Source organism: Hydra vulgaris, chromosome 03, assembly GCF_038396675.1.
Source record: "Hydra vulgaris chromosome 03, alternate assembly HydraT2T_AEP".
NCBI lineage: Eukaryota > Metazoa > Cnidaria > Hydrozoa > Anthoathecata > Hydridae > Hydra > Hydra vulgaris.
In genome coordinates this window covers 40301734-40321227 of record NC_088922.1, presented here as the reverse complement: position 1 = coordinate 40321227, position 19494 = coordinate 40301734, and the positions used below count along the sequence as shown (strand labels likewise).

At 28.0% G+C, this 19494-nt stretch overlaps 3 protein-coding genes across 3 annotated transcripts; all 3 read right to left on the bottom strand.

The window, feature by feature from the left end:
* Positions 1–1747: 1747 nt before the first annotated feature.
* Positions 1748–2831, bottom strand: LOC105844798 (ATP-dependent (S)-NAD(P)H-hydrate dehydratase). The gene has a single exon (XM_065793211.1). The coding sequence runs from the start codon at positions 2776–2778 to the stop codon at positions 1888–1890; it is 891 nt and encodes a 296-aa protein (XP_065649283.1). The 5' UTR covers positions 2779–2831; the 3' UTR covers positions 1748–1887.
* A 265-nt stretch (positions 2832–3096) lies between these two features.
* LOC100202439 (deoxyuridine 5'-triphosphate nucleotidohydrolase) lies at positions 3097–18948 on the bottom strand. The gene is made up of 5 exons (XM_065793207.1): positions 15759–18948; positions 15326–15454; positions 15050–15164; positions 11576–11759; positions 3097–3232 (listed from the first exon to the last, which is right to left on the bottom strand). Exons 1-5 carry the CDS (start codon positions 15856–15858, stop codon positions 3176–3178), a joined length of 585 nt encoding a protein of 194 aa, XP_065649279.1. The 5' UTR covers positions 15859–18948; the 3' UTR covers positions 3097–3175.
* On the bottom strand, positions 17882–18934 carry LOC136078672 (zinc finger BED domain-containing protein 4-like). The gene has a single exon (XM_065794457.1). It carries the CDS (start codon positions 18932–18934, stop codon positions 17882–17884), a length of 1053 nt encoding a protein of 350 aa, XP_065650529.1.
* Positions 18949–19494: the final 546 nt, after the last annotated feature.

The following is a 19494-nucleotide window of genomic DNA, read 5'->3' as shown; positions in this document are numbered from 1 at the left end:
ACAAAAAAAACTATTATTTCTATAACAAGACTGAAAATTTACCAAAATGGTTGAAACTAAATTTCTTATTTTGTGCTTGAGATTTTTTTACATTTGCAGATGATACTAAATTTTCTTTTTTCTTTAATAAATTTCAATAAATAGTGCATAAGAATATTATTCATTAAAAACATAGTAAAATTTTTTTTAATTAAGAATTTTCTAAACTTTGCTGAAAATAGCCAATATCAATTAAAAAAGTTCTGTGCAAAATGCAGAATGTTTAAACATATGCGCATGTTGCTTGAATATATTTTGTAATCAAAAAAATCACCCTGGAATAGATAAATATTTAAAACCTTATATAAAGAATAAGATTCAGAAAAAGAATGCTGACCCAAGGGTATATGTTCCATCATGTGCAACTAACATATATGCAGATAACTAACAGATACAAAATCTTAAAGAACATTGTTTTTAGAGTTATACTTTGTGATGGCATTCTTAAACATGTTAAGCTTGTCCATAAGAAAAATAAAGATTTTTTGCACAAACTTACACGACAAAATTAGCAAAAACATAGTTTATAACCTATAAAACATGGATAACCTATAGTTACTTGACTCTGTTATAAATCAATGTTTTCAAAAAAACATATCAATAGATGAAAGTTAATTTTTGGCTTAGTGTTACAAATACAGATTCTTCACTTAGTGAAAGAGAGAAGCTTATACCCTTACTACAATATAGCAAGAATTTTAAGTAGATTCAGGACATAGATTTGGATCCATAGACTAAAACTACAAGAAATTTGACGATTGCAGACATATCAAATAAGTACATCAAAATTTCTGTCTCGATGACCTTCCACCAAGATTAGTTTAACATTGCATTTCACTTCCGATTCTTCACCTTTTAGGACTATTTCATTTGAATGATGGTTTTCAATATCAACTGGAAAGTTTTAACTGTTTTCTTTCTTTATTTTTATGCCTAACATAATAAACATGGTTTGGGCATGTATGCTAAATAATTAGGAGAGAGTTTACACTACCAAGTATGAGAGGTATAAACAACATTCAGAATTTGATATTAATACACGCCACTGTATTTCTGACCAGGGAGGGGAGGGTATTAAGAGTTAATAAGGATTTCTAAAGAAATTGGAGAAACCATTAATTTTTTGCTTAGTAATTAGTTTAGATATAAAAAACGATTCAAAATTAATACCTGAAAAACAAACAAATTAAATTTTTCTTCTTGAAATTGACAAAAAATAATAATAAAAATCATACTTTAGTTCCTAGTATTTAAGAATTATATGTATTTGTAACCTATTTGACAAAAAAATCCTATATTTTAGTATATTATTTAAGAATTAAGAATGTAATTAAAGTATTAAGAATGAAAAAACCTAAAAACTATAATTTTATAAAAGAATATAACGCACACATAAATTTACAAAAATATATATATATATATACTTCAAAATTTGAAACGGTGTTATTTAAATATTTATATAACTGTTACATAAAAAAAAAAAAATAATCTAAATGTTGTAAATAATTAATAAAAAACCAAAAATTTATAAAAACTAAATACAAATAAAAGATATATAAAACTGGCTAAGAGCGAAAATGCAAGTTATAAAATATGTTTATACTTTATTTTTTACATTTTTTAGTTAACAAAAATTTCACAAAACAACTATTTCTTAATTTTAACTAAATTGCATAAAAATCATTATATTAAAAAAAAGCTACATTGGTAAAACAAAACTTACACACACACACAAGCACAAAAGGGAAAAAGAGCTGTTCTCGATCTTAAATGTATACAAATGTTATTATTATATATTAATAATATTATTGTTTTTCATATTAAATAGTTTAAACTGTTCATAAAATACTATTCCTCACCAAACATATCTTGGAATACAGTATGTATTTTTGGAAAAAAATCATTTGTAATCATAGAACGACCATAATGTTTAAAAACATGGCTACTTAATGTCTTGGTAAAAAGACATCCACTATAAGCTCCCAAAGAAAGTGGATCATTAGATTTAGCTAAATCAGCCCAACAACTAAAAAGAGCTATAGAGCCTGCTAAAACATCACCTTGGCCACCACACCGACATAAACTTCCACCAGTGACGCAAGAATATGATTTTAAGTTTATAATTTCATCGTTATTTCCTTTTTTAACAAGTGTTACATCTCCATAACTTTTAAAAAAGCTAATTAACTGTTCACTTTCTGGCATATTATTGTTAGTTAAAGAATCTAAAAGTCTTTTAAACTCAGAAGCATTTGGAGTCAATATAACATTCTTAAAATTGTTTAAAAGATTTGGTAATTCTGATACAACATATAAACCATCTGCATCAACAACAGTAGGCTTTCCAAACTGCTTTAAAAGATCAAGAATATCTGAGTACAAACTAATCTTTTCACGCCCTAAACCTGGCCCAAATACTACACAATGCAATCGTGGTAACCACGTTCTTAGCTGTTTTAAAACTGTATCATCATCTAGAATGGGATGAACAATTAAGTCTGGACTGTAACTTTTAATAGCAGCCCCTGCAGCTGAAGAGCAAAAAACATGAACAATATCAGCACCTAAACGTAATGCAGTCATAGCTGCAAAGTAAGGAGCACCTGTATATTCAGAGCTGCCACCAATTACTCCAATACGTCCACATTGCCCTTTGTGCAAACTGGATGACAACTTAGGAATTATGTTTTTAATATCAGCTATTTGAAATTCCTTTATGATGCGACCAGTTGATAACATTTTTTTTTAAATAACTTTAATATATCTATAAACCAACAAATTTAAAAAATAAATATAAAGATTTATTCAAAAAAATAGTAAAAAATTTAACTAAAAACTTGTAGGAAAAATAAGATTTGGTAAAGAATTATAAATTATTTTTGTCATAAAGAGTTATATCTTTGACAATCACAGTTAAAATTCTTTATGACACTTTACTGTTTTTTCTTTCTTTATTACATTAAACCTTTTTTAAAAATTAGAAAAGAAAAAAAGAAAAAAGAAAAGAACCATAGCTTGGTATTAAATAACACGATGGTATTAAATAACAACATAATATAAATATAAATATCTCTTTTTAAATATTATAACTACAAAAATGAATGTCGGTATGTATATCTTTTTTAATGCAACACATTTATCTTGTACCCGTCGATCCATATCCTGCACTACCTCGTAAAGTTTCATCAAGATCCTAAAATGTCATAAAATAAAAAAATATATATGTAAATTTTGTACTCTTAACTACTTTGGGGTCTTTAATAAAATAGGTACGCAGGTATGGGAGAAGGAAAAGAAGGGGGAGGGATACTCAAAAGCATACAGAAGCGTTTAAAGGTATGTGTGTGTGTGAGAGAATAGTTATGCTTGATCAGATGAACTGTGTAATTATTATGCTTTATCAGTTGAACTGTATGATTATTTCTTACTATTTACATATACAATTTTATTGTGGAAATAAATGATAAATTGATTTATAATAAATACTTCAACTTTATACTAAATTAGTATAAAGGTTGAATTATATGGTTGACATTTTATAAATTTTTAATAAATAAGAAATTTATTTATATAATAAGAACTTATAAATTGATCTAATGCATTTTTTATATTTATAGCTAATATATAACTTGAAAAATGCCGCATGTTGCGTTACGAGTTGCATCGGAAACAATAAATAAAGATATAAAGAATAAACCAGGTCCATCTCAAACAACTAAAACTTTGTCTGAAGTGTGTAATGTAATATCAGATGAACTCATTCTTTACAGACAACAAGATAAAATAGTCAGCTTTTAGCATTATAAAAAAGTTAAAACTGTCAGTCTTAAGTTTTTGCTCTAATCTACATGGTACTTCAGCAACAACACACTATGCATACATTCTACCAATTTTGAACCCTATACATCAATACCTAAAGTTTTATTGAAATTGAGAATGATTAGACTTTAGAAGGATTTTAATGTGGTAATATTAAGTATACTATTCAAACTTTATAAAAAAATGGAGTTACCCAATTCATCTATAATCACAACTTCTGAGATATATTTTAGAGCTTGGAGATATATCTTAATGCTTCAACAAAAAGCAATAAAATTTTTGTATTTTAGAAACACATTGATACAATGAGTCCAACAATTATAGGAACAAAAAAGTGTAAGGGTCAAATCATTATATTTCAACCAATGGCCTGTGGGTCACCATCTCAGACTTTCCTGATTTTTACATATTGTCATGTGCATTATGTAGATAGGTTAAATTTGAAAGTTCAGACTTCCAAGTACAACGGTTCAGAAATTATAGTCTTAGAAACACGACACAGTGGCCCCCCTCAATTTACAAATGGTCAAAACAGACTACTTTAGAGCTGTATAACTTTTTTCTCACTTTCAACAAGTGTCTCATTTTTTCTAAAACATTTTCTGGATAGTTTCCTCTTTAAAAAAGTGGTTTTTACTAACTTGTATTAAATTAGAAAAAAATTATGACCTCCTCAACTTTGAAAAAATCCTAAAACTACTAAACTATGCCAAAATGAAACTAACTGTAGCATTTTTCTATTTATCCCCAAGTCTTTACAGATAAGTTTTCTGATTAGCTACTACTGTCTGCAAAATATAGGCAGCTTGTTGCAGTTTAGAACTCAAATATATCTAAAAGCAAAATGTCCACTTGCCTAAAAAGTCTAATTTTCAGCCATTTTGAGATGCATGTAGGGTTTTTTGGTTCCGGGTACCCGGACTTGGCGAGTCTGTGGGTAAATACCCGGATCCAATACCCAGTTTAAGGCTCTAAAATGGCCGCTCTTGATGGTATATCAGTTAGGGCGATTACAAAGTCTAGTTTTATTCGTGAAAGTTTAGTAAAATTAAGTTATAATCTTCCTAAAGCCGAAAGAGATGTTATGAATTTATTTCATAAGTTTTATGAAAAAAAGAAGTTGGAAATATTAGAATTGTTACGAGAAAAACATAAAGAAGGCCGACAATTTAACATTACACTTGATGAATGGACGAGTATGAAAATTCGGAAATATCTCAATATCAATTTGCATGGAATTGACTCTGAAGTTTATAATCTGGGTTTAGCGAGAATTTTTAACTTGTGTACAGCTGTACAATTAGTTGAAAAAGTATAATAACATTTAAACACATGTAATATTAATTTTTAAAAACATAGAGCTGGTTCAACCGGCGACGGTGCAAGTGTAATGATAAAATTTGGACGAGAATCTCCTAGTCTCTATAATTTGAATCACACTATACACTTAGCTGTTTGTGATGTGATATATAAAAAGAAAAGTATTACCGTTCTGCAAGATGAAGATGACGTTGATGGAGATAGAAATGACCATGATCAAGATGATATTAATGATGATCAAAATGAAAATTATTATTCTGATGAGAGCAACGGTGACGTCAAAGAGTACGGACATGTTGAATTAACAAATTTAGGCAATGTAGAAGAAAATATAAAAAGTGTTTGTATAATTGTTAAATTTTTTAAAAGCTCTTTTGTGAGAAATAATACTTTGCAAGAAAAGATCAAAATAGTTTTAGGAAATGAACTTCAGGTAGTGTTAGACGTAAGAACTTGTTGGAACTCAACGATCGAAATGATATCTAGATTTTTAAAAATATTTTACATCATTAAAGAAGCTCTGCAAGATATTGGAAGAGTACATTTAATAGAAAATATTAATATAGATTTATTAAATGAATTGGAAAATACTCTAAAGCCTATAAAATTAACTGTTAAAGCTCTTAGCAGAGACGATGCTAATCTTGCAACAGCCCGATTAGCAATTGGTTTTATGTTGAGAATATTAAAAGAATCCAATGGTAATTTAATTAGAGAGCTACTAATGACGATGAAGGCTTGAATACACACTACCACTAACACTGGAGGAAGAACTACATAAAGTATTAGAAAGTGCGAAATGTCCAATTTTGCCAAGTTGCGGAGATAAATTAGCTGATATTAAAAAATAATTTATTTTATTTTTAAAAAACTAAAAAAAGATCTGTATATTTAGAAAAATTGTATCAAGCATTAATGACAATAAAACCAACATCAACAAATTCCGAACGAATATTTTCTGTTGCATCCAACTTCTGTACAAGAATTCGTTCTAGATTATCAGACAATTCATTAAGTGCCTTAGTTTTTTTAAAGTTTTATTTTTTAAGTAAAAATAATTGCTCTGTTTTGTATTATACACTTACAAGTATTTTAATTGAGTTGAGTTTATTTTTGCTAGTATATTTACATGCATTTTATAAAATGCGATATTTTTTTAAAAAAGTAATGTCAAGTTTATTTGGTAGTTATTAGGTAAGATTATAATAAAAGTACAGAATAATATATTTACGTTAGACGTTAAACTGGCTAAAAGTTGTTTTATTTATCTTAACGTATACCAAATCCATTTTTAAAAATCGGCGTGAGAACAAAAAATCCTTTTATGCTATTGTTAAAAAGACGTTTTGGAATCGTCGGGTCTAAAAATTCCGGGTTTTCCCAAACCCTAGATGCATGTAAATATTTCCAACACTTTGTTTAGATTTAAGATTAACAGCTTATAAGACCATTAACAAAAATACAAGCATTCATTTTCTAACATGAAACATACATGATTCATTTTCTAATGAATATACTGTTAAGGCCTTTAGATCTTTATTGCATTTTTTCATGCTTTTACCATAAGATTCAAATTTTGATAGTGACTAACTTTGACTATGTATGCCAGATTTTCCAGCAAATATACAATGTTATGGTCTTAAAAACCAAGATGATGCCAAAAAAAATTTCTACGCTACCGGCATAAATAAATATATTTTGCGTTAGCAAAAATGCGTTGATTAGTGGTTCTTATTTTAATTATTAAACTTGTTTCTAAGAAAAGTTTGCAAGACGTCAAAGTATAACTAATAGAAATATAGAATTTTTGTTAATTTAATATTTATACTTTGTCCATATTTCTAGACTCTCCCAAATAATCTCCAAGATTATTTAGATGTTTTTATTGCATAATTTTATTTATTTATATATTCTAAACTTTTAATTGAAAGAAAATTTTAGTAATTATTTATTTTATCTACTTTGTATCAGAATTATCACAAGTTTATTTTGCCAATAAAGCATTTACTCATGCTACAAATTCAACAAATTTATTGCTGAGTAAGGCTATATAAAAATAATTTTACTAAAAAATTGTTAAATGGCTTGGTTAGGAAATGGGTGCTATCGCACTCTATTCTTGACCATGCAAATTATATTTAGTTGCGACAACTTGGTCACGGCTTCTTCGATGCTTTAAGAACATTTAAACTAATGTATGTTTCCACATATATCTGAAACTTTTTGACATGCTAAAACAATTAAATTTGTAAATAATCTTTTGTAATCAAATGTTTTAATATTAGGATAGCGCTTTTAAACTAAGCAATGATTTACTTTTATTGATTGTTTATAAAAAGAAAATTTTTTTTATTTATTTTTAAATTAGATAAAGTTTTATATAACTAAAAAAAAAAAAAACTCTGGCACATTGCAGAATTTTTTTAAACATTATAAAGACTCTGCTAAAAGAAAAGGTCGTTAAAATATTTTTACAGTAACGCAACAATTTAATTATTGCTTTTGTTTATCTTAACAAGAATTATTTTAAATATTATAAACTTATATTATATATTGCAAACTACGCAAAGCATGAAATGATTATAAAAATATATTTACTTTTTTATTTATTATATAATTCAAACACTGTTAGTTTTATTAGAATCTTGTTAAAATAAAACATTAATACTTAAATAAAGAATTATGTTACACGCTTTGATAAATTGAAGAACGTTTGATTCTTTACTAAACAATCATTAATAGTAAGTTGTTACTTTTTATTTAAGTGTTGCTTAATTTTATAATAAAAATTACTAAAGAGAAGTTTAGAAATAATTTATTCTAAACATAACTTATTTTGTTTTAGTTAAGTTTCTACGTTAGGAATTCATTTCTTTTTTTAGTAGCTGTCTACCATCAAGTTAGGTTGTTTTTTTGCGCTTTTTGAATTGTTCTAAAAAGCCGTAGCCATTAGGGTACATCATACTTTTAAAATTTTTGATTTTTATATTGGTGGTTCATTTTTATGGTGCCACTATTTGTGAGTAATAACTAGGGAAAAAAAAAATTGAAATTTTTTTTTACCTATGCTGGATTGCACTTTCTGGGAAGATAAATTGTTGATTTAGGTATAAACGCAAGGAGGAGGGATGGGGGGGGGGGGGGGGGGGGAATGGGGGGCATTAATTTTTAAATCTAAAACTGTATAAAGATCATTTCATGTATTACTATATTTTATGAAACGTAAAGTTTTTTTTTCAAAAAAAAAAAGAAGTTATTCATGTTTAGCTGGGGGAAGGGCGATAAAAGATGTCGAAAAAAGTGATAAAATATAATACAACATTTTAACTAAAATGTCATACTTATATAAAATTTAAACTAAATGTCATACTTTCATTGTTTTAACGACATCTTTTAAAGTTTAGGCAAAATGGCTATAATTGAAAATATACATTGTAATAATGATATTGTAATTCTACTTTAGGGTGAAGTTTAAATTAGTTTTAGCTTGCTGAGTGTTTGTAATTATGGCTTTATGAGTTTATCGTGGTTAACTATAAACTATATAAAAAGGGTTCAATTTTTATTTGCAGTTAATAGTAAAATTAATTTCTCATAAAGATAATAAATTAACTATGACTGCTTCAAAAAACACCAGACTCTCTATGGAAACAAAGTTATCAACTTATTTAAGCTGAAGTAAGGATCTTCTTCCATCAGAAGTTACGACTTTAAGAGATATCTTGAGAAAAGGTCTTTCTAATCCAAAAAACTTTACTCCAAGAAGAAGATATTAACAGGTAATATCTCAAGACACTCAACATTTATTATGAAATTACACAAAAAATATACATCGAAACAGCTTCTCACTTTTTCTTAAAATTACACAAAAGGCTTATTACCTAAAGGGAATAAAAAGGATCTATTTCAAAGTACCAGATGGGTTTAAATTATATTAAAGGAACCGCCAGGCAGATTTTGTTAGAGGAAAAACAAAATGAAGAGGAAGTCTGGAGAAGAAATTAGAAATGAAAAAAAAAAAAAAGATAGAAAATGACGATGCTGTTGAATGTTTCTTTGAGGATGATTCAGATTTCAACGAGGAAAAGATTTCGGAAAATCCACTTTAAAACAATAATTGGAAAAAATATGTATGTTAAAGTTTCAATAAGGTATGATATTTCACCAGCAGCAATGTCAGCTGTGTTTACATCCTTTCTTTTAGACCTTATTGAAGCGAAATATTTGACACCTGATATGTCCTAATTAGCAGTTGATCCTATGAAAGTAAGAAGAGCAAGGCAAGCAATAATGGAAAGAGAGAGAGTAAGAATGTCTGAAGAAAGAATAATTGATGAAGAACCAATTAAAGGTTTGTTTATTGACGGAAGAAAGAATTTAACTTTGGTGTTAAAACAGAACCCTCGAACAAATAAATTTCACATGAGGACTATAAAGGAAGAACATAAAACTGTGACCTGTGAGCCTGATGGAAGATACCTTACTCATTACACTCCTGGTAAAGCTATACCACCAAGCACACCAGCCAAAGAAGCAGCATTTGCTCTTTACAATTGGATGGTTCCAAGGGGAATCAATGAGTCCTTAGAAGTTGTAGGAGGGGATTCTACAAATTCCATAACAGGTTCTGGAAAAGATGGAGGTTTGCGATCAAATCTGGAACAATTAATTGGGAGGAAATTATTCTGGTCCATTTGTATGCTGTATTGTACAGGCAAGATGAACATACCTCTTTCTAAAGCAAAGTGTAAAAATATTTGCCATAGCAGATGGCTTACCACAGCAGAATTTATCATTTTCCTCTATATGTGTGATCACATGTTTACTGATGACGTTCTTCAAAAGTTTCTTTTAATTGTCAAATGGGTAGTTCAAGTATAATTCCACATGTGGTATGAAATCAAAGTGAAACACAGTATTGTAGATGGCCAAGGTCACATAGTAACACTGTTGCGATTACTGAAAAGACAAGATAATGAAGTTCAAAATATTGCAACACAATACATTCAAAATGGTGCTTATTTTGCCCATTTTGAATGCCTGATTTTAACTCTTTTATCAAGCTCAGGTGAAGAATCGAGAACATTTGCCATTAAGATAATTAAAGATATGAGAAAAACCTCGCTGTTTGGAGACACAACTGTAAGGTCACGAAAAAAGATTTTGCTCTATCAAAGAGCTAATATATTGGGAGAAGGAAATAACATCCAAACCAGTGTTTACATGCAAAATCTCTACATATGATCTTGATAAATATCTGGTTACTTAATTCGAAGCTCCTTACTTTCCTCTTCACACGCAATCTTGTGAAAGAGCTGTAAAAGAGGTTACTGAAGCAGCAGTTTCCGTTAGTGGTTTTGAAAAGAGAGACGGTTTGTGAGAGCAAGAATGAATAATAGAAAAACTTTACCTGAGCTTAATTCAACAAAAAGATTATAGTAGCCGTTTTTTAACAAAATTGTAAACAAAAAAATAATAAAAGATAAAACATTTCAAATAACAAATTGACTTTTTTAAAATTATATCATTCCCCATTAGATTGCACTCTAGATAAAACAATTGCAATTTGTGATTTGTTATTTGTGTTCATCTATTTAGAAAACTGTAAGACTCAAATAAAAGCAACTAAAAATGTTAAATTTGAATGTGCAAATTAACATTGATTTGCTTTTTATGAATTTAGGCTTAAAAAAAAAGCAAGAAAACTACCAAATCAATGCGTTTTGAGTAAAACTATCTTTTTCAAACGCCCTTTGCCCCGCTAAGATTTTTTTTTTCAAAAAAAAAAAAAATTTATTAATGTTTCATAATATATAGTAATATATATAAAAAAATCTACACAGCTTCAGATTTCAAAAAACTTAAAGTATGACCCACCCTTGATTTATGCCTAACATCAACAATTTCACCTCCCCAAAAAGTGCAATCCCGCATAGGTTAAAATTAATTTTTTTCTTCCCAAGTTATTATTCACATGTAGTGGCGCCATAAAAATGCCGCCAAATTGAAAATAAAACCTTTTGAAAGTATAATGTACCCTAGTGGCCATGTTGTTGTAGCTAAATATTATATGCCTGGTCAAATAAAGAGTGCGATCACACCCGCTTCCCAACTAAGCCTGGTTTAGATATTTAAAGAAACTTATTAAAATTTTTTGTTTAAAATAAGGTGTATTTTTCACAATGGCCTCCAGTTTACCACACATTTTGCCTGTTTACACAGTGTCATACTATACAGATTTCCATGTTTTGTAATAAATAATTTTTCAAAAATGAGAAATCATACTTTTTCAAATTTTTTTTTTAATAACTGAATTCTCTAGTTTAAAATATAATAAATAAAACATTTCTAAATAAATCAATTAATAAAACAAAAAAATGTCATTACTAATGTTTACCTCTAATTCAATAAGTTTCGGAGTATAAATCTTTTCAACAATGAATTGGGCAATACGATCTTTACATTTAACAACAAATGGATTTTTACCATGATTAAATAGAACAACACCAAGATTACCACGATAATCATAATCAACTACCCCTGCACCAACATCAATGAAGCTCTTTAATGCTAATCCAGACCTATAAAGAAAATGCATTAACAATGCCAGCAACTACACACACATTTTTTAACAAAAATGTATTGCTGTACAATTAACATATAAAATTTAAAACAAATAAAATATATAACATATGGGTGTTCTGACTAATACATTAGCAATTTTATTTAAATACTAATACATTACTTTTTATTTAAAGAAGCCTAGTTAAAATAACAATATTAATGCTATATATAGATGCTTCAGGAAAAATGGCTCCGTTTTTTTCTATTGCCTCTGCACCAGTGAAACTTTATTTTTTGTGAGAAATCGATACACAAGTAAATAAATTTTTAGGTAAATAAAATTAAAATATTGAAACAAAAAGCTATAAAAATATTTTTGACTTATTAAATATTAATCTAAATTGTTTACAAACTTGTTATTTTTAAATCGGCTTGTTTAATTTGTTTATATATTCAGTTATCAAATGTATAGGCTGTAAAAAACTAATACAGATTTAATATAAACAAATAATGAAACAAACACTATTAGTTAAAAAACATAATTTATTTTAAGCAAGATTGTTTTAGGTTTTTCAGTCAAAATATTTTAATCAGTTGTCTTATAACAATTGACAACTGCATCCAGTATTTGCTCTAAAATCAACACTTTTGTAGCCTTAGGCAAATTTAACAGCACACATTGTGCAACGAGAAGCTCAGTGATTTTTTTAAACCAAGTATTAGCTTATTATTTTAAATAAACTCTTTTTTAACAAATCAAAAGGAAAAAAAAAACGCTCTTAGTCCTAATAAAATTTTCCACTTTCTAATTATATTCATAGCAACAGTTTTTCTAATTTTCTAATTTCTATTCATAGCAACAGTTTTGTATAAAATTCAAAATCTCTACCATTCAATTCTTAGTAGTAATGTAGCTGTTCCTTTTTTTTTAAGTTTATTCAGCCAATTTGTGCACAATTACTATAAATCACATTACGCGCAAGTCTTTTTTTATTAATTTCCCAATTTAATAACTAATGGTTTTTTTTAAAAAACTTTTATCAAGCATTATAAAATGTATGAGCAGATTGATTTCCTAGAATAGCCCCTGCTCATACAGAGCAGGGGCTATTCTAGGAAAAAAATATTTGGGCAGCGATATTCCCCTTCTGTCCCAGAGAAGTTTAGCGGAAATATTGCCACATATCTGCGCTTTTTCATGAAAAAATAAATAAATTTCCTATGAAATGAAAAAGTCCTCAATTTTTTAAATACAGTTGATGCTGTCGAAAATGATATTAACACTGTTGGAGGAATGGGAAGCACATTCTTTGTTAGAATTGATGGTATCATAAGTAATGTATGACCTTTTTTATAAAGCAAACCATAAAGGTTTTTTTTCATGCCATGGTTGAGCCAAAAAAGGTAGGACAAAAATTAGGGTGCACTTTTTAGCCCTGTTAAAGTCCATTAGCAGATTGAGTTAAGCACAAATTACAACATTAATTAACCATTCATCTGAACTTAGTGCTACTAAACTGCACTGTTAATTTTTCAAATACCAATAAAAAAAAATTTCTTGTGGTAACAGCTTAACAACTTGTGATTCAACATCTAAGTATTCAGTTAAAGAATTTTTTTTTCATGTGATGCAATTTTTTAATAATAAATTTTTCAATGTGATGCTACTTAGTTAAATTCTTCATGGCCTTTTGTGAATACTTTGTAACTTTCTTTAATGAAACATAAACATATTTCAGGATTTTCCGTAAAACAAACTCCATGCATCAGAAGAACAGATATATAAAACTTTCCAAAATTAAATATTGTGCCATATATCAACAATAGCATAAGTTTTTTATATCAACAATAGCATAAGTCATGAAACACCTGTACCAGCAAAACAAAATCCCGAAGATCTAATACAAGATTGTGTTAACTAGCGATGCCATAGTTGGATAATTTGATTCCTTGTGCACAAGTGAGAGTTTATGCTCAATTAATTTGTTAACAAGATATGCCAGTACAAAAGATAATGTCTGCTCATATGATCTTGTAGTAAATGTTTTTCTACTATTGCCATATGGAAACAATGAAGCAGTTGATTTATTCCCAACTGCACCACATTATAAGGGTATTTAGATCAATTGCTATATAAAAAAAAAATGAATAGAAAGTCAAAAATGATCCAACTGTAATTTGCAATTTGAAATTTTATATGACAGGTTGTCATATATAAGATATATGTGCTTATATATGATAGATTGTCTGTTAGTTTATTCACTTCTGTTAATAACCATCGCCCGCCTAATCATCTAAAAATTTAAAATGAATGTGTCATAAATAAATTAACAAACCTTATTGGTTATAATCATGATATGGAAACTAACACTAAAATTGTTTTATATTTCTTTATCCTTTTAAAAAATATAAATAATTAACACGAGTAATTTAATATATTGTGTACCTTTTCTAGCATTTCCTTGATATCAATATATAATAATGTTCGGTCAGAACTGCTGAGCCCTTATCTGGATTTTGCAGACAGAAGCAGGTACAAAAATGATTATAACATGCATCTGTTTAATAAGAACCAATATTGAATCAAATTGTAAACAATTTTTATGTCTTAGCTTAACTTTTTAATAATAAAACAATAATGGCTTGTACCACCACTCTCTAGTTTGATAAAATGCGATGTATCCTAAATTCAAATCTTTGTTATAATTTCTGATTTAAAATTAAATTTCAACTTCCAACCTTATGGGGTATGAGTTAAAGCTCCATAACATCTTTAATATAAATGTGCTATAGTATTAATTGATTCTATTAAAGTAAATTTTAATCCACAGTTACACCTCAGGTAAACTTCCTCTACATCCCAAATGCAATTCATCTAACATAAATTATTTTTGTTTTTAAAATATAGCTATTGTTACTATTAAGCTAAATTACAACTACAAAGGTAAGTTATTATTAAATTGCTAGATTAAAATATTTCAAACTTTCAAAGCTGTGAGGGCTTTAGTTGACTGATTTAGGGAAAAAATGCGAGGGTGTTGTTGCAACATTGAATTAGGATTTGAGTTAAGCTTTATTATTATTGTTTTGTGCATTTTTGCACATAAAATGTAAAGTCTCTCAAAACTAGAAATATTAAAAAAATTGAACCCTGAGTGTCAAGGTATGGTTTTCAAAAATATTTGTTGTGAAAGACTTTTTTATGGACTTACTAAAGAAGAGTGCATGAAACACACATCTACCCAGAAAGAAGTTTTTTTTATTGATATAAAAAGTTTTTATTGGGTAAATGATGCTGTATGAATACCTTGGTGCCACTCTACCATAAGATCCTTTAGGCAGCTTTACAGCAATATCTGTTTTAACTAGCTTGTGACTATTTGGCTCAATAACTAACTCTTCTGCACTAAACAAGTCAAAACCTAAAACAAATACAAAAAAAAAATAAACATTTTTTAAAAATAAAATTCATTGAAAAAAAAATTTTTTAAGCTTGCATAGTTTTTTATTATAAAAATTAATAACCAAAATCAATATATTTTAAAAGTTCAAGTCTAACTATTTACAGTTAAAAGTAACTAACCAGCAGCATGCATAGATCCACGCATTGGAGTTGTAGCATTAGCAGATAATTTTTTAAAATATAAAACGCTTTCATCACAGCTGTAGCTGTTGTATTGGTATTTTTCGTCCTCTTCCTCTAGAATATTACCTGTGTAAAAAGGTTTTCTTGATCATTTAAAATAAATTTATTAACGACATTCAAAAAAAATAATACACATTATAAATAATATCACACTGATGGAACTGTAATTATATTGTAAACTGTAATATATAAATTATACTAATAGAACTGTAAAAAATATAATAAAAAAAACTGATTTTTGATTTAATAACTTTTTAAATTTACCATAAAATTGCGAAAGTAAAATTTTTCACTTTTAAAACTATGTAATTTAATCTTTATATAATTAAAACAAAAATGTTTATAATACTATATCATCAAAAAAAAATACTTATTTTTTGGTGAGTCTCTGTTATTTTAGCAGGTAATTCATAAGATTGGCATTCAATCATTTTCTGAATCTTTGTCGGAGGTTCAACTAGCTGTAACATTGACTAAAATCAAAACCTTTAGTTAAAGAAAAATTAAAATCATAAAAAACGCGTTAATTTTGGCGCCAAAAGTTGTCTAAGTGACGCTGGGGAAAAAATGCAAAAGCGTTTGATGCCGTAACTCCAGGGAATCATTTGATGGTATGGTAAAATTAATATTGTTTTTTTTTTAGTACCTTTGTTTTTTTTTTAGTCAATAGTATAAAAATCCCACAATCTATATAAACCATCCGTGGGAGAAATCTTAATTTTAGAATTTAATTTTTTTTTACAACCTGACAGTAATACCTATGCAGTAAATTTAAAGACAAATGGATTTTTTCTATTCTGACTTAATTAAATATAATTTTAAATTCCTATTCTTCTTATCTCTATATATAAACTTTTCATAATGTTTATTTTATTTTAAATTTTTTTAATCAAATTTTTTGATTTTGCGATGCAATTTTGTGAAAGACCCTTGCCAATTTTTTTTAAACATTGGTAATATCTTCATTAAATTGTGTTTTAGTTTGCCTCAAGATTTTGGGTTGGTTAGACAAAATGTTGTGAATTGTGTTATCCCAGAAACCCCGCGAAGTGTTAAAGACGTCTAAAAGACGTTGTTTGAACGTCGTTGCTTAAATCTAACGTATTTGTTACTTTCGTAGGTTTGCAATACAAAACTGACGATTTTAAATTTGTGTCATTGGTAACATCAAAATTAATAAATAAATCTTTAACCCAAAAAAATAAAGTAAAAAAAAAAGTTAATAAATGATTTCTTAGTCGAATAACTTTGGAATGATTAAACCTTGCAGTTTTTTTAATTAGGTAAATGGTCAGTTTTTTAGACAAAAAAAAAAGTGTGATGCAAAAATTAAGGCGCGCGCTAAAATGGCGATTCAAGTTCTACATTGCGGTAGTATTTACTAGAGGTGTAACGGATATGATATCCGGTTGGATTATACGGCCAAAACGCCGGATAATCCGGTATTCGGTATCCGGCCGGATATATTATTTATCCGGCCGGATATAGCCAGATATGATATTTTGGTGTTCCCACACTCTATGCGTGTCTACATACTTTATGGATGGCTCGTAACTCCAATTAACAAATTTTATGAAGCAACAAGTCTTATATTACATAAGAAAGAAAAAATACATAGAAAATAACAAACAAAATTTCAACAAATAACTAATTTCAAATAAAAGAGTTAATCTATTTTCCTACCATTGTGATGAATAAATAAAAGCATTTCTCCTGTTTTAGGTAATAATCTAGATCTTTTTTTCTCATAGATGTTACCATATTCTAAGAACATTCTTTCTGAAAATACGGATGATGCTGGAGTGCATAGGTGTTTTAAAGCAATTTCTTTTAATAGAGGAAATCGTTCTTCTTGCATCCAAGCCTTCAATGGACAGCATTTTCTGTCTACCAGTGGTTCAGAAATAATTTTTTGTATTTCTTTTCTAAACAAAATCTCATTCGATTTTTTTTCTACTTTTCCTTTTTTGGAATGTATCGTTTTTTCAGATGTTGCATTTATAATCTCTTTAAAATACGATTCAAGTGAGTCTTTTTCTTTTTCAGTATTTACTGAAAACTTTAATTGTGGTGATTCATTTACATGAAAATCTACTTCTTCTGAACTAACTATTGTTTTTTCAAAGGATAAAACATCATTTATTAACCAGTGCTTAGCCTATTTTTTGGCATCATCATCAAAAAAAGAAAACTTATATCTTAGATCTATTGATGTAGCCATAACATAGCATCTATTTTTCGTGATGTGCAAAGACTTTACATCATTTGCTTCTGCAAAAAACCGATTTTTTAAAGAAGTTTTAAGTTGACTCTGAGTTTTTTGAATACTTAAATTAACTTGACATTTGGACATATATTTATTTAATGTGCATATGATTGGAAGAACAGAGGACAAAGTTGTTATTTCTGAACTCATTTCCTGAGTTAATTGGAAAAAAGGTTTTAGCAGTTTAATAATGCTTGATATAAGTGTCCATTCAAAAGTAGAAAAAATCAAAAGTCAGAACGTTCTGCTAAGTATAGTTGAACTGGAATTTTTAATTTATTTAATCTTTCAAGCATCAGATAAGTGCTGTTCCATCTTGTTGGGACATCTTGAACAAGACAAAGATTGTCAAGATTTTGTTGTTGCTGAATTTTCTTAAAATTGCTACATGCTAGGGACGAATGATTCAAATGAGTTACAAGTCGACAACATTTTGCAAGGACATCAATTACAATATTTTCACTCATGATTGAATCTGAAACAACTAATTGAAGTAAATGAATGGTACAATGGATTGATGGAGTTTTGGCTAGATTACTCCCTTTAACCATATTGCTAGCACCATCTCTTACAAGAAGGTGTTGTCTTTCAACTTGAATTTTCCAGCTATCCCACATACTTTCTAACTTTTCAGATATGTTTACTCCTGTATGGCTTTCAGAAAAATGAGAAGCATGTAATACCACATCAATTCTGTTAAAATCTTTATCAATACAGTGGCCTGACAAGTGGTTTGCTTTTTTTAACTTGATAGAAATTTTATTCTTTAATTCCATGTAAAGTTGAGGAGTTATCGTTTGGGAAAAATATATTCTACTTGGTAAGGAATATCTAGGTTCTAGATGATTTATTAAATCATTGAAACCTGTATCTTCAACTAAAGTAAACGGCTGGTTGTCTAAGGCCATCATTAACCCAATTTTACAATGAATAGCTTGGGATCTAGAATCATTAATGTTCCATACTTTTTTTGACTTTAAATACTCATCTATTGAAGTCTGCTTAGAAGTTTCACAAGCGCTTTCCTCACTTTCTGTTGTACCAGTTGAGAAAACTGCCGTTGTGAGCTGAGCTGATCTTTTCTGTTCACTTTTATTTCTCTCTTTACGATATTCTTTTCGATGATTTATTTTAATATGGTTATGCAGAGGTGTTGTACTAAAACACTGTTGCCCAGCCTCCTTAGTTCCACGTTTAATTGTTTTTTTACAGATATTACAGGTTGCATACGCATCACTTGCGTCATTTATTTTATATAATGACCAGATAAAGCTCCTCATTATTAAATTTTCCTGAAATATAAAACTATACGTATTCACAATTGGTATTAAATATTTAACTATAATACACACATTTGATACCAAAATATTTGTTGGTATAGAATCTATAATAATAAGTGATAATTTCGATATGACGTTATTATCTATACTATAGATAATAACGTTATATCATATACACTATTCTTTTATTACAGAACAAATAGAATGTTAGTTTAAAAATAATGAATGAAAACTTCTTGTGAAACTCAGTTTGAAGATAATAAAATGTAATAAAAATTTGTTGTTTCGAAAAATGATTTCAAAATATTCATTCAAAGAAACGTTTTAATTTCAAAGTTCCAATTATGTAGAAGTATAAATTTCTCGAAATTCTTTTATGCATTTAAGAAATTCAGTGTAATATTTTTATTATTTTTGCAAATGTAGCAAAGTATGTATTTTATTCAAAGAAACATACTTTGCTACATTTGCATTTTTTTTAACAAGTTTTTTTTTTCTTATCTGCAATGTATATATAATATATATACCTTTATATATTTTATACATATATATATATATAT